The sequence below is a fragment of the Cuculus canorus genome, chromosome 2 (genome assembly GCF_017976375.1).
Source record: "Cuculus canorus isolate bCucCan1 chromosome 2, bCucCan1.pri, whole genome shotgun sequence".
In the NCBI taxonomy this organism is placed as follows: domain Eukaryota; kingdom Metazoa; phylum Chordata; class Aves; order Cuculiformes; family Cuculidae; genus Cuculus; species Cuculus canorus.
This window is the reverse complement of record NC_071402.1, coordinates 26111159-26126482: the sequence shown is the minus strand read 5'-3', so window position 1 is coordinate 26126482 and position 15324 is coordinate 26111159. Positions and strand designations below refer to the sequence as shown.

General features: G+C 41.8%; 1 protein-coding gene across 3 annotated transcripts in view; it reads right to left on the bottom strand.

Annotated features, from left to right (window-relative positions):
* CDH17 (cadherin 17) overlaps nucleotides 1-14413 on the bottom strand; it is a 29580-nt gene extending 15167 nt beyond the window's left edge. The window contains exons 1-10 of one of the 3 annotated variants that reach the window (XM_054060769.1): nucleotides 14327-14413; nucleotides 11579-11648; nucleotides 8815-8913; nucleotides 8040-8177; nucleotides 6398-6536; nucleotides 4788-4946; nucleotides 3974-4173; nucleotides 2132-2263; nucleotides 1183-1333; nucleotides 258-473 (exon numbers count right to left, since the gene is read on the bottom strand). In XM_054060769.1, coding sequence (XP_053916744.1) covers nucleotides 258-473; nucleotides 1183-1333; nucleotides 2132-2263; nucleotides 3974-4173; nucleotides 4788-4946; nucleotides 6398-6536; nucleotides 8040-8177; nucleotides 8815-8913; nucleotides 11579-11623 — 1279 coding nt within the window. In that variant the 5' untranslated portion in view covers nucleotides 11624-11648; nucleotides 14327-14413. Of the gene's footprint in view, nucleotides 1-257; nucleotides 474-1182; nucleotides 1334-2131; nucleotides 2264-3973; nucleotides 4174-4787; nucleotides 4947-6397; nucleotides 6537-8039; nucleotides 8178-8814; nucleotides 8914-11578; nucleotides 11649-11842; nucleotides 11969-14326 lie in introns of those variants that run through there. The other 2 variants (XM_054060770.1, XM_009558071.2) reach the window with 2 other exon arrangements.
* Between the last annotated feature and the right edge of the window lie 911 nt (nucleotides 14414-15324).

Below are 15324 nucleotides of genomic sequence, written 5' to 3'. Positions count from 1 at the left end.
CTTTTGCTGGACTACTTGTTAACAAGCTTCGCAGTTTATGCACAATACGCCCTGGGGCTGGTTTTCATCCATACTTGCAGTATGAATCATGTTTAACCTCTCTACATCTCAAGAACAAGGCAGTACAATGCCAGATCCCAGTGCTGCTGCTGCTTCCTGTGAATTCTCTAGGTCTCCTCTCATCTTTTGGGCTCCAAGCACTGGGGTTGCCAGCATGAACAAAATAATTCTGATATATAACAGCGGGCATTACATACCTGTATCTGTCACCAGCACCTTCAAGGAATAGTTGGATGCAATGCGCTTGTTTAACCTACGAGTAATTAACTGCAAAACCCCAGTGTCTTGCTGAATATAGAACATATCACTTTCAGGAACAGCAGGAACCTGACTTTCAATTTTGAACTGCAGGCGAGAGTTAAGGGTGCCTTCCTCATCCATGTCCGCAGCATAGAGGGTGCCAATATTACTTCCTGTAGCAGAGGAGAAACCAGAGTCACTCAGATAATGCAGTCATCCTGTTCCTCCACAAAGGTACACACTGCTGACAGTGATACCAATACAAATAGCAGAGGAGCAAGAAAAGTACATCTTCATGGAAAACACTGCAATGGGCACAATTATTTGACTTCCAGGAGTTTTTCCAGTAGCATCCCAATCAGCTGTTTTGAGTGGAGGCAGTCCGAAAGGACTGGGCTATGTGTTTTGGTCAGAATAAGTGACTGTAACTCTAAGACAGTTCAGCCTTGAAACCAAATAACTGACATGGAAACTCAGGGACAGATTTTGATAATGGTCCATTGAAGTCAAAGCATTATGCTGGAGAAGCGTCTGTATGAGGGAAAATGGACTCGTGCCACTTTTAGAGCTGAAAAGGGGTGTTTTTCTTTTTACACTCTAAGCTGTTGTCCAAAACCATGGTTGTGGAAAAATGCAATTTTATATTTTAATAGAACAGCATTTTTTATGTAGGGGTCTTGGAGCTGTCCTTAGGCTACTGAAATCCCTTCCACATCGATTAATGAAGTGAAAACAACTGGGCTGTTTACACAGGAAAACATTCCTCTAAGAAAGCTACATTTTATGCTTTGGAATTTGAATGTCTATCTTTGTTTCCACCCTGTTGGAAACAATAACAGGACCAGACCGATGTGTATAAATGAGTAGAAGCTGTTTTCTTACCTACACCTTCATTTTCTTGAACTTCAAGTACAGTGAGGGCCTGCTGGCATACAGGGGGATTGTCATTAATGTCTTCCACAATAATATGAATCTGCAAAGGCTTGTCCACCAGATCTCCCACATTATCTTTTGTGATCACAAAGAAAACATACTGCAATAAGAATATTGAGATTAGATGTGCTGAATGTCCACTGTGATGATATTTTGCATTTACATGTCTGACTTGGGGAGTGTTCCATGCAAATTAAATATCATTTTGCATATTTGCTCTGCATTTTCACTCTGTTTAATTCAGATCTTTTGATCACACCTTTGTGCCTGAGGTCTGAGTTCTCCAAAGAATTTGAAAGTCCTGAATACTTCAACTTCGCAAATCTCTCTGTCACATACATAGATAGGATTCCTCCAGCATAGCTCATCCCTGGCCTATTCTACGTCTGAATTTCCTCCAAGAATGAAAGAGGAGGCAGGGTTTTCTGTCTAAAAGACCCCCAGACAGTGAAATTCACACAGTTACAACTGCAAGTTAAATTCTGCTTCTGCTGTGGGGAGACTCGTAATGCCCCCGAGATCTGGAGTAGATCTGAAACATCCAGATCTCCTGCCCTCCAGAAATGCCACTGCCTACCTTTTAAACATGCACCTACAATCCTGCTATGGTAGAACATGTTGTACATGATACATAAGCTGTCAACAGTGATTACTACTACTAGACCTGTGGAGAAATGTTGTAGGGTACCAAACTGAAGGCTTTTTGATGTGTAGTAGATGAGTGTGCTTTCATATCTATAAAGTAGTTCCCAAACAGAAATATCAAGAAATAAAGCTTTTCTTTCTTCTCCCCCATCCCCCAATCCTTTCTAGTGAGCTTCCTAGCATTTAGTTCCACACCAATAATCAGCTTTGTGCTATGGTTCTCCCATTGGTGAGGTTTTATGTGTTTACTTACAGAATCCTTTTCCTCCCTGTCCAATGGTTCAGTCACATAAATAACCCCGTTCTGATCAATGGAAAATGGGAGCCTGGGCAGCTTTTCTTTTTCAAAAATGTCATAAATTACATCTGCCTCATTTGAGTGCACCTAAAAATACAAAAATAAGTCAGAATAGGAAGTTGTAAGTGCAGACTGAGATTTAACAGGGATCATTTCTGGACCACAAATGAAAAAGACCTCATTCCTGTTAGCTTCAAAACCAAAAGAATTAACAGTTTGGCAGGCTTTTGGGACAAGCTGCAGAAAACCAGACTGATAATCCACCTCTGCTCTCTGAATTGTTGTGTTGAAGTCATTTTACCTTGGTTTCTCCAGATGTCCACGATACATGGGGTTCGGGATGTGGCGCTAAACAGTGATGCATGAGAAGAAAGCATTATGTGTATTTGAGTGTCTTGACACTAATTTGTTCCATCTCCTTATACTGTCTATTCCTGCCTGTTGTTTGTTTTCTCTAATTCAGAGATGTGTAGCAATGAAACAAATACCCAGTACCTATCTGCACATATGGGTCTGCATGCTCTTTATATGCATCAAAGTCTGTGATGAAGGATCTTTAGGGAGACGCTTCAGATTTAAAGTGAAATGCAGTAAACAGACTGCCACATTAGTGGATTCAGTATTAATTTTTATGGTTTAAACTATATAGAAGCAACTGTATTTAATTTTCCCCTAGGCAGAATCAACACGTCATTGGCTGTGGAATTGATGTACAAGTGACCTCAGAATGGGAGCGCCATTGCATATTAGTTTTTCCTCCACCTGGTTTCACTCTGGACTTCCTTGAGCTTTCACTGAGGCCAGTGGGAACAGCACCAAGTCAGTTACTCTTGCAAACAGAGTCCAAGGAATTCTGACACACCCATGGAATGATGGCATTGGGGATGTCAGTGCCAAGGCATTTTTCAAAATCAAACATTTCAGAAAGGCTGAGGGGTTGTTGGTTAATATTTACTGATGCATGCATTGCTATGGGTCTGAAGTTATTGGCAAAATATTTTGCATGTGAACCTTGAAAAGAGGAGTACTGCGGGGATGCAGGATGCTGAAGGAGAGCATTTCAGTCCTTCCTAGGTAGTTTTGAGATAGGAGGTCTTGTATGACACAAAACTGCTCACAGAAGATGTCCCTGAGTTCCAGGGACTGCCCACAACAGGGTTGCAGTGTAGCTGCTCCCCTGCCAGCCTCTTCTGTGGATGGAAGAAGCTAACCTCAAAGTAACCTTCAACAGGTTAGCCCTTCGTTTGCCCAAAGCCTGAAGGGCCAGTGGTATTGCAGTGAGACTGGAGGTGCTCAAAGAAATCCACTGGGTGAGAAGAATGGCACCTCTGCAGAGGCACTCAACTGTTGTATGTCTGTCTGAGAGCTCCCCTGGGGCGTCTCAAGAGTTTTGTCTTTGCTATTGTGCCAAACAACCTTGCACAGCATCCTTTTTCTTCCAGGTATTACATTGTAACAAAATTTTTGGGATGTTTCCTCTATCCATGTGATATTCTCACACACAGGCAGTGGTAACGGTCTCTCCAACTGAAGAGCAAAGTCCAGTCACTCTAATGTTTGTATTGACTGTATCTCTTGTTTCCTTCAAACCATTAACTTTCATACTAACAATAAGTTAATGAGACATGCACTGAAGATAATTTCCAAAGGACACCATATGAAAATAACCGGGAGGTGCCAAAGTCCTTCTGAAGGGCTTGGTGTTGAATGCAGTGGGGCCACCTTCACGGTTAGCTGTGAGAGAATTACTCTGTGGCACTAAGGAGGAGGTGCAAGGAGTGTGGCCAAGGACCGTACCTGACTGATGTTGACAGGGTGGACCTGGGTTGAGTTTTCTTGGATGTGAATGGTGCTGGGAGCTCTCCAAAGGCTCTCCTTCACAGTGATGACCACATCAGCACTACCGGTGAAAGCATTCATTGTCATTCCTGCCATGTCCCTCACGGTGACAACGAGTGTGAAGGTGTCCTGCTTTTGAGGATCTAAGTAGTAAGAACCTAGCGACAGAGGAGAAGGACAAGTGAAATGAAGCTGAGGCTGTGAAGACGGTTCATCTTCCCATTGCCTCCTACATGTACTATGCTGCTTCATCTGCTCCAGGCACACTTCTTAGATGGGCCTCTGTGCCAAATCTCAGCAAGCCATTTCCTCTGTGCTGTGGTCTCATGTTGTGTAGATGCATGACTGAACAGCCCTCGCTCCTGTTAAGTGCTTGTTCATCCCAGCAGAAGAGACAGGGTTTCAAAATCATTGCCGTTTAGCTGGTGCCTCGTGGCAGGCCGAGTTTTCTCTGCATTCTTTAATGTTACCACTTCTGGTTTTCAAGATTTCAAAGGAGAGAATTAATCCCAAGATATGAGTCAGGATAGTCCTGACTGCCAGAGATCTACCTCTCTTCTCAATGTATTTTTAGATCCCAATATGCTTTTCTGCTAACTTCCCTTGAATTTGGTGGGACACAATCAAAGTCTCCCAAAACCAGGGCCTCAGTGGAATATGTCACACTGACTATGTTTAGTCAGAATTTAACATCAGAACTGTGTCGTTGTTCTGTTCCTATGTACACCCAGGAACTCACACTTACTTTTTGACAAAGAATCTGTTTACGTACCCATCTTACTGGGTGAGATTTCTCCAGTTACGTTATTGATCTGGAAAAGCATTTCTGCGTAAGGGTTGGGAAAATGGTGGAGAATGCTGTACGTCAGCTGCGCATGGGGAGTTGTAGGATCATCACGATCAGTGGCATGGACGCGCATGAAGGGCTTGCCTGTTCAAAAAGAAAAAGGAGTAAGAGGAGACTAAAACCTCAACACATCGTCCATCTGAGCAGAAAACTCAAGCCAGGAAGGCAGCTTATGGGAAGTTGCCATTGTTTCATAATGCATCTCTCATGGTAAGCTATGCTTCTGAGCAGAGGCTACCTAACCTTGTATACCATCCCACAGGTCTTCCCTCTACCACTTCTACTTAGTAGGATCACGATAGGTGCGAAGAACATTGATGAAGAAGGTGACAGAGCTAAATCAGAGACCTATCACCCAAGAGTGCCTGCACCTGGAATGTAGCTCACTGGTATCTCTCTTTAAGGCCACTTTGCAGCCCTTCTACAAATCAGTTCAACCCAAAGCACCTTTAGAAAAATGCCCTACAGCTGTGACAGAGTTATAATTGAAGAAGCAATCGTATAGTGAAAAAAATCACAGAATCACAGAATCACAAGGTTGGAAAGGACCCATTGGATCATCGAGTCCAACCGTTCCTAACACTCCCTAAACCATGTCCCTAAGTACTTCATCCACCCGTTCCTTAAACACCTCCAGGGAAGGCGACTCGACCACCTCCCTGGGCAGCCTGTTCCAGTACCCAATGACTCTTACTGTGAAGAATTTTTTTCTGATATCCAACCTGAACCTCCCCTGACGGAGCTTCAGGCCATTCCCTCTAGTCCTGTCCCCTGTCACTTGGAAATGCATATAACATTAGTGAATTTTGCTTTTTAATCACTAACACAACATTCAGATCTTTTTGACCTGCATGCAGCTGAAGAATACAGTAAAATATTACAGAATGATTTTCTAAACCCTTGGAGCTTTATATACGTATTCTTTAGTGAAAGTTTCTCCTTGAATTCATTGTCACAGTGTTAAGAGCTGGCTGAGTCCTTTGTTCCATTTCCAAGGTGTGCAGCCTGCTCTTCAACACTTTTCTGATTTCTGGACTGGATCACGGAAATCTGTAATCTAAGACTCTCTCTTAAGTACCGAGGTTCAGCTCACATTCTGAGGTGCATCAGTCACAGTAAATACTTACTCCATATCTGCACTGGTCTTTTATTTCACTGGTGTGCAAAGACTTATTTTTAGAATTCTCTGTCTATATAGCCTTTGGCAACCTTTAAACTTTAAACTCATTATAGAATAAAGGGTTTTCGCAGTGCAAAGGTGAGGCCAGCAATATTTGCCTGTTAAGGGGTACTTGCAAAGCACCAAGTACTATGAAATATTTTGGATTAGACTCATTCCTTTACACCATATAGTAGTCACCTTTTTGCTCTTTCATTATATTATACAGGCTTGTATCCTTGTTTTGTACAACCTTGTGGGAATGAAAATTTATCTTTTTTCAACTTGTTGCAGTATAGCACCCACTTTATCTCCCTGTTTAACTAATTTATCTAGCTTTCTATTAGCTAGGATGTGTAATTATTATGACAATTACCTGGACGGGTGTTCTGCCTCACTACTCCAGTATACTTCGGCTGGTCAAATTCTGGTGGATTGTCATTGATATCCTCCACATATATTGTAACATTGTATGGACCATTCACTACATTTCCTTGTTCATCCAGACTTTCCACCTTGATTTTCAGTAAGAAGGAAAAGCAAAGAAATATTTTCATGTAGATATAGTAAAAGACGTAAATGAACATCAGGATCTCAAATTCCAAGTCATTCTTTCTGTGACACAAATCTGGTGAAAGCCATCACTGGGTGGCTCCATCAACAAGGACAAATTTACCGCAGTACCTCATTGACAGTAATTTACCACAGCATATAATGCTGACCAAACGGAATAACCTAATCCTGCTTCTCATGACACTTTTCAGAGTGCAATTTCCCACTTCAAATCACAGCAGACTACTTGTATTTTTGCACAGCCTAGACTTCGTGTTTTTCTGTAAATAGAAGTAGATACTTTCCGAAGAACAGGGAGAAAACCCAACATGATATAGCAGGCTCTAATGTGTTATCATAAATATCGACCAGAAAAACAGGCTGATCTAGGGATTACAAAGAAAACTTAATTCTTAGTTCTGATTACATTTTTCATCCAAGCTTTGAAGCATCAAGTATATGTTATGCCTATCAGACAATATATATTGTGTTTACACATAATAGATCCAAACATTATTATTTATGCCTAACCAAGCATAATTTTTCAGTTCTGTCAACACTTCTTCTCTCTAAAGGATTCCCATATTTAGAGTTAATAACTTCTGGGGCTAGAAAATTGTTCTCTCTAATACCAGTCCAAGGGTGCTTTAGAGCTGAGAACATGAAACTGTGAAGCTTGAAGTGACAGATTTTTGACAGATAGATAAGGGTAGGTAAAACATCATCATGTACTTGGTCTGATCAAATATCAATCCCTTCACAATCATCTCCTTCTCAGTTGCTAGTACCTCAGAAAAAGACATCACTTTTGGCACAGAATAAGAACACAAGGCTATACTGAGACCAGAAAATGGCCTATTTGCTGTCCCACTCTCAACAGTGTTTATGATGAATTTTTTATGAAGAGTTTAATAGCCAGACAAGCACATCATGCTCTTTCTTCTCTTAGCCTCTGACATCTGCTGAACAGCTTTTTGCTGTTATCTAAGAGAGGCTAGATCTGTACCTCCATGTCTAAATGTCATTTACTCACACTTGTCACTAAGTAGATTATAATCTTTCTAAATAGACTACAACAGTTTATTTTCCCAATCCAGACATGGAATTCACCTTATCAGTCTTTAGGGACAGCAAGAGAATCTCATTCATGGGGCCAGATTTCACTCACAGTCAAGTGTCCTCCTCATACTAGTAGAATTAAAGGATTGGTGTTTGCATAAAGGTAATTTCTGTTATATCAATGTAACCTTCCTGTGCTAAGGAGCATTTTCCGGTGCAAAGTCTTTCAGAGCTATAAAACCATGCATCTTTCAACAAAGCTCAATACTGAAAATGAAAAAGCTGTCTGTAAACATAGACAAAAGAAATAATTTGAGATTTCAACAGTTTTCTATTAATTTCAGATTTACCAAAAAAAAGAGCAAATATGAATAACCTTCCGTTCCTATTTTTCGTTGGGTTTTTACCTGCAGCCTGTGCTCTGTTTTGGTCTCCCAGTCCAGAGACCCATTTAGATACAGAATGCCTGTCTTCGACACAATGTCAATTATTCCATCTTTTTCACCGGTTGCTCTGAAACGCACAGCAGGTGGCTCAGATGTGAACTAGAATGGGAAAAAAATCAGAGGGTAAATCATCCTTTTCCAGCATTTTCATCACAATCTAAATAATTTCATACTTTTGTGTCTCTTAAAGTCTACTGCCAACAGTGTGCTTCCAAGAATCTACTCAAACAAATGTGCTCTTTTCTGATCCTCAGCAGAGGAGTTTTCATATTATTTCCTGAGTGCTGCAGGAAATCCCAACTGTGGTTTCTTTCCAAATCAAATGTCTGCTTAGAACAAGGCTTTGTTTGAGCACAGAAATGGAAAAAAATGACACATATTCTCCACTCGCCTGACAGCTGGATCTGTCCTTCTGTGTTTATGCCTTTGGGAAGAAAATCTGGGAGCTGAAGGAAAATGATGACACAAGTTACACGGAAACCTGTTCTGTAGGAATGCAGATTTCATTAATCCCTGTCTTAGGATATCTTCTTAAAATGTGTTTGAGAGAAGGGGTTGTCTCCTGGTTTTTGCATGTAGACTGTTGAGTTCCCTGATAGAGGAGTCAAAGTTAATTTCAGATCCTCTTGGAGAACTGTTCTTCCCACCAGCACAGATGACAATACTGCCTGCGAGGTCAGAGTGTGCAAACTATGGGCTTTTTGACAAGAGTGGATACCAAGAGACAGTAGATTACCTGGTAAATAAAACGCACTCCTCCTCCTTCTGGAATAGAGAAATTCATATCCTTCAGAGGCCCAGTTACGTGCAGGTCCCCCAAGTTCTGGCACATAGCCTGTGAGAGAGAGAGAAGGGGATAGAGGAAAGCAGCTGAGGGATGTCTGCTGCCACCACACGCTAACAGCAGTTCTCCATCATTGAGTCTCTTGAAAGTTATTTTGCTGTAGCATAACAGACGAGTCACTTGCTGGCTTGCACTGAACATCTCCAGGTTCTTTAGCACACATCCATTTAAAAAGCAGTCCTGAATTTTTCTAAGTACTAAATAGTTAAATGAGATTTGATCTATTTTTAATAGCAAACAGAAGCTTTAAAGAGCTGAAAGATTGAGAGCAAGAGGAAATCCATAAAAGCATTGCTGGATCACCTCTGTGTCCCCAACAGGACTAGCCATGTCCCATCCAGGAGCCGCACAGTCCTGTGGCCACAAACGCGTCAGGAGACCCAATGTTCCACCTGGGGATGGGGAGGAATTGCTGCTGAACCTCTTGTAATTTCCCCAGTAAATACAAATATTTTCTGTAAGGGAAAAAGGTGGCCCTCCCCAAGTCTCCTGTCTCACCATCCTCAGTGCTCCAGTGACATGGGCAAGCCACTCAGGCCCTGTGCTTTCATCAGCTACATGTGAGTGTAAACCACAGCTTAGCAAACACACCCTGCCGATCTCTGGCTTACACCTCATGGCAAAAATGCTATGTAAGTCTGTCTCAGCTTCTATTTTCTTCTTAGTGGCTGTTTTATTCTGGCAAATTATTTGTGAGCTTTATAACCACTCCATCTCTAGTGCCCAAAGACCTCCAGACACACTTCTGCTCCAATGTTTCAGGGCTGTTCTTGCATCCAACCAGAAAAAAAGCAAAGCAAAAATCAGCCTCCCAGAACAGCCCTTGCACACAAGACAATTTGGCCAAAGCAGCTCAGATAATCTGTCTGTTTCTTCAAAGGCCTTAAACACCTACTTGTGTTGTCACTCTCCTCTTGCCAATGTTGAGGAGCCACCTCTGCCAGAATTAGGGGTCCATCACTTGGCTGCACAGGTAAAACTCACTATCTTCTCATGTAAAAATGACTTTATTTTGCTTTACAGATTTGGAATGCCATAGCCACTCTGTCCATCACCCAACAGAATCGTGCTCTGGGAGCTCATTTTCACTGGTGCATGACTTTTCCCCTGGATTTGGTCCTATTGCCACTGGGACAGTTATTTAGCCTCTCACAGAAAAGCATAGCTTACACATTACCAGCGAAAACTTAATCCTGGCTAAATTCAGTGCAATTTACCCTAAAGCACTGCTCTTTGTGTATGTGTGTCACAAGTGGTGTTCAAATAACAACAGAATCTGCTTAATAAGAGCCAGCAATGCTGCCTGTCTCACCTACGAGTGTTTGTGAGTCTTTTCACAAACAGAAAAACTGGAATATTGTGAGAACTGGTGAAGCAGGGGAAGGGAGACTGGTGAAAACTGGTGACAGCAGGAAAAGTACCCAAAAAAGCCATGTAATAGGTACCCCTATTATACAGGTGATATATGGTATACCAGGAAAGAGTACTTTACAGCTATATTTCACTATTTTTGGTAAATGCTGACTGCTGACGTCTTCCAGGGATAAGATAGCAAGATCCTGGATCTGGATCTGACCTGCTACAGCTGTTCCTGTGTTTTTTCAAGGCCATTTTGTGGAGGTGGTTTGCTTGGTCATGTTCTTTGCCATGGAAGAACAAAGGCTGACACTATAAAACCCATTAAGTTCAAAGTGCAGGCTGTGAAGCAAGTGAGAGATATCTCTTCCTGTTGATTAAAATTACTTTATGTGGACCATAAATATTTCCAAACGTATGTCTACAGCATGAATCACTACTCACGGGCCTGAAGGGAAAAAACTATTTTCTCCTTGGCCCGAATCTGGCTGCCATCCCTCTTGAAGAGGGCTGCAATGGCTGTGGAATGTCTTCACAGGAGTTGGAACCGCCATGGGCAGAACCTTTTGAAATGGAAAGGGAAAAGGTGCTCACTACTGCACATCAACTCTACCCCTCAAAGTTTCCTTGTTTTGAGTTGTTTTTTTTTTTTAGACTTTGACTTATTTTTTATCTTTTCTGTTAATTTCAACTGTAAAGTAGAAGCCACCACTGTATCTTTTACAAACATCAGTCAATCTATTGGATTTAATAGATGAGGTCCGTAAGTAGTATAATTAATACATTTCAGTTCCAGAAAAGCCTCTGAAGAATTATTCACACAGATGGTATCATGATGATAAATAAGTAATATGCATGGTTTAAACTATTTGCCATTATATGTCTTAGAACACAATGTGTCAGCACATGTATTGATTACAATAGACACAGACACATGATACCAATATCTTCACTGTTTGGCGATTTGTTGCAGTATTTTAAAATCTTTTCTAGCCTGAAATGCACTTACTGGAAAAAGTCATATCTAAGGAGGAATCACCAGAAGCAATACAGGTAAATTAGTTTCTTCTATATTTTTTTTACGTTTATTTTTTTAATGATTGCCTTATCTCTTTAACTTTTCGCTATGGAGTCACACGTGTTGGGGCTGTAGTCCCACAGCCAGGGTTACAGCTGCTCTGCCAGCAGATGCTGCCAGCCTGAAGGGCAGACCGGAGTGCCCCATGGGTTAGAGTTTAGAGGCTCACAGGCAACCTTTGCTGTTTGCTCGCAGATAAATGAAAGAAAAGCTGTAACTCACCAAGTGAATGACAAGCAGAAAGTGAAGTCCACAGAGCTTAAACATGCTGGAATATACTTTACTTCAGCACCTGCAAAGAAGAGGTGATAGTCACTTTAACCCCGTAGAGCCGGTCCAATCTATTTGCGAATAAAAGGTGCAGCTAAGCTTCCCCAAAGCTGTGTAGAGAGAGCAGTGGAGAAGTGAGCTCTGAAGGTCCAGGGGCAGCTCTGCACGTAGGAGGCAAGACTGCTGATATCCCTAGGCTGGCTGGGGAGGTTGTACCCATCAGGTCTGTCCTCAGTGACACAGGAGATATCACATGCTGTGAAAGCCTCAGAAAACTGTCAGAAGTTGAAACTAGGATAAAACTTCAAACCGTGAAACCTCACTGTTGCAAGGATTGTGTGTCACGTAAGGTCCACTTTCATTTCTGCTTTACTGAAGACAACAACACATTAACAGGAAATATTATAACCAAAAGAAGAAGACTGTCTTGCAGGAACCATCCTGAGACCTCTGTCTTCCAGTTACTCCTCTTTTCGGTGCACCTTGCAGAGGCAGAGGAAGCCAAAGCTCCTGCAACGCTTAAAAAACTACATTGCTACTAGAAATGAGATTTCCAAGTTCAAGGAGCACTACCTGCCTCGAATTAAAAAAAAATACTGAGCACACACTGCCATGACTAGTGTTACATCCTTTTGGAAAGTAGATGAGTTCCTCAAAAGTGAAATTCTGCGTTCTCAATACTTCTAGATTTTAACAAAAAGGATGAGGCCAATTCTGGAGAGAGGTGAAGGTGGCATATAGTGCTGCCATGTTCAGTGGTGCTCCATATTACGTGACTCACACCTACAGGAATCCTTCAGCCATCACAGCTCCGTCCCATAGAGTCTTCCAAGGAAAAAAATACAGTATGGAGGCATAGTTACCTCCAGACGTCTTCCTGCTTGGAATCCACATCATACCTTTTTTCTCTCCCTCCTTTTCTTTCCTAATGGCTGACCATAAAAGGGGACCTGTAAATACAGAAACTACTACCCACACTGCTGTTCTCTCCAGCAGTCATTTTAGGATGTGCCACAGGACTTTATCTAGCAAATCCCGTTCTGAGCAGGGTCTTATTGTGTGTGCAATTACATTCTTTGAAATTATTAGGTGCTTTCCTTGGGCTGAAGCTAGCTGCACGGGTACCGGAAGAAAATAAATTGTCACTCCTTTGAAACTAGAAGTGATAAGGAAAATCATTAAAATTGACAGGAAATGAGGGCTGAAGGTGAACCTCCTGTAGCTGCCCAGCAGCAATGCCTGCTGAGCCAGTCCCTCACTGCCCTGCCTGAAGCCAGAGCTGCTGATAGAGAAGACACTTTGAACCTCCTGGGAAGAGACTTTGAATCAAGACTGTTGTTCATATTTCAGTTAGATAGTCAATGGAAATTCACTCGATTCCTCTGTCTGTACAACAGCCTCTCCATTCTCCTTTTCCTGGTCTCTTCTGAAGATGTTGGCCGGTTTCAGCCTCACTTAAAAGCAAGGTGGGAACTTCAAAAAAATTAATTCCTTATTAACTTGGAGTGGCAGGTGGGACAGAGGACACAAAGGCATGCCCTTCCCAAGGGTAAGGCTGTAATTTGTGCCCAGCACCTGCCTGCCTGGTTTCGCCTGCCCCTCCAGGGAGGCACAGCTGTATGTGCCCCTCAGACAGCTGCTGGTGGAGCAACACCAGGGAGCTACAAGTGCTGAGGGAAGGCAGAAATAGGTGAGGGAAAAGGGTATGGGGTGGTCTGGGGATACTGTGGTCTGGATCCAGGAAAAAGAGAGGGAACAAAACCTACTGTGATGAGCAGGCAGTTTAAGGAAGGAACACGTTCAGCCCTGTTGTAGAGGACGGAAAATGGTGGAAAACGCGGTCCTTCATGTGGCTGCACAACTGCACTGTGTCTCGGCCAGATTTCTCTGTCCAGATCCTACTTCAAAATGCAGCAGTGGAAATAGAGCCATTTTGTATGTCATGGATTTTCATGATAAGAGCCTGTGCTGTTCCCTTCTCTTTTGATTTAAATATCATTCCCTAATATCATGCCATTTGCCATCCGGATTGCCGGGCTAGGATGAATGTCTTGATTAGCCCTTGACCATTCATTTTTGTCTGGAAGCTACTACCGCGTCTCATGAACTATCACACTGCCAAGGATCAAAGCCCCCATACACATACGCCTCTGTCACTCAGAATAGAGTTTCGGTGTACATAAACAGAAGTTTTCCGTGATAGACAGTTTCACTATTAGAGTAAAATCAGCTTAACTCAAAGCAGCCTGAGATCTGCTGAGGACAAGGAGCCATATTTTCCCCTTCATTTCTTAGTTTCATCTCAGTGCTGTATCCCTAAAAATCTCTCATGGTTCCCCTGCCTGAAGAGAAATCTCTAGGATAACCTTTGTACAAATATTTCAGCGACTTTCAATAATAAACATTCAGAGAACAAAGAATATTCCCAGAGGTTAAATATCAGTAACAATCACAACTATTTGGTCCCATGGAAAAAAAGTGTTGATTTTCTTTAAATTATTGGTTTCAGATGTTCAAATTCCATAAAGAGAAAACAGAGGAAACTGATTCAAATCAAATACAAACCAGACTAATCCTTAGCACAGCGGTCATCCATTTCACAAGGACAGCTGAGTTCCTAAAGCTGCCAGAAAAGTCTTCAGCAAAACCCTTGCTTCAGCTTTTAAAATCTTCCCATGAAATGATAGTTAGATCCCTTACCTGTAACATGGAAAGCTTATTTACTCAAAAAATGCTTCCTTCTTGTAGCTGTCGGAATCACCTTTGCACAGGTTGGTATCGTCTGTCTGTGCTTCTCCACACAGTTTATAGATCCTCAGACTCACCTTTCAGGTTCAGCGGTTCAAACATTAACAGCATGAAGAATAATTGATTCTTGATGACTAGGTGTGGTACGAAACAGCCACCATGTAAAGCAATGTAGTTCTGAGATAATTTATGGCCTTCTATACTTTTATATACTTTGGGATTTTCTTTCTGAATTCATTTTTTCAGTGAACCTGAGATAAATGAACATGTGGGGCATGAGTCGGAGCCACGGAGTGAACATTATTCTTTCTGTAGGAGAGGAGGTGGAAGGTAGAAGTCATGAGCCTTGAGTGGAGATAATGTTTGCTACTTGCCTGGTCACAGCAATAATTCCCATTCAGAAGACAAGAATGTGGACATCGGGGTGGCTTGTGTTCACAGCAGATCTGTGCATGGGAAGGACCCAGCCTGCTTATGAGAATAATTCATCAGTCATCAACACAGAAAGTTCAAATTCTGTCTGAACTCAGCAACAAGTTCACTTTGGGTAACTCTGAGCAAATCACGCTATTTGCTTATTTCCAGATACTCCTCTCATAACAGATGTAATCATTCCTTTCTTTTGCATGCCATCTTTCGTGTCTATTTAGGTTTTCAGCCCTTCAAGGGAACCAATCTCTGCTACTTTGTGCATTATAGCACCTGTAGTAAGCGGAACTGAAATCAACTGGATTGGAAAGGAGTGTGGTAAAATAAAACATAAATAAAATACATTAGGAAAAAAACAGAAGTTTTTAAAAAATCATAATCCTTAGAATGCTATGCTTTCTGCTAAATCACTTTTTAATATCATGTTTATCTCTGAAACTTCGAACAGGTTTATTTTATTTGCTCATGAAAAGTTATTTTTCATCCAGATTCTAACTTTTCCTTTCAATTTCCTCAGTATG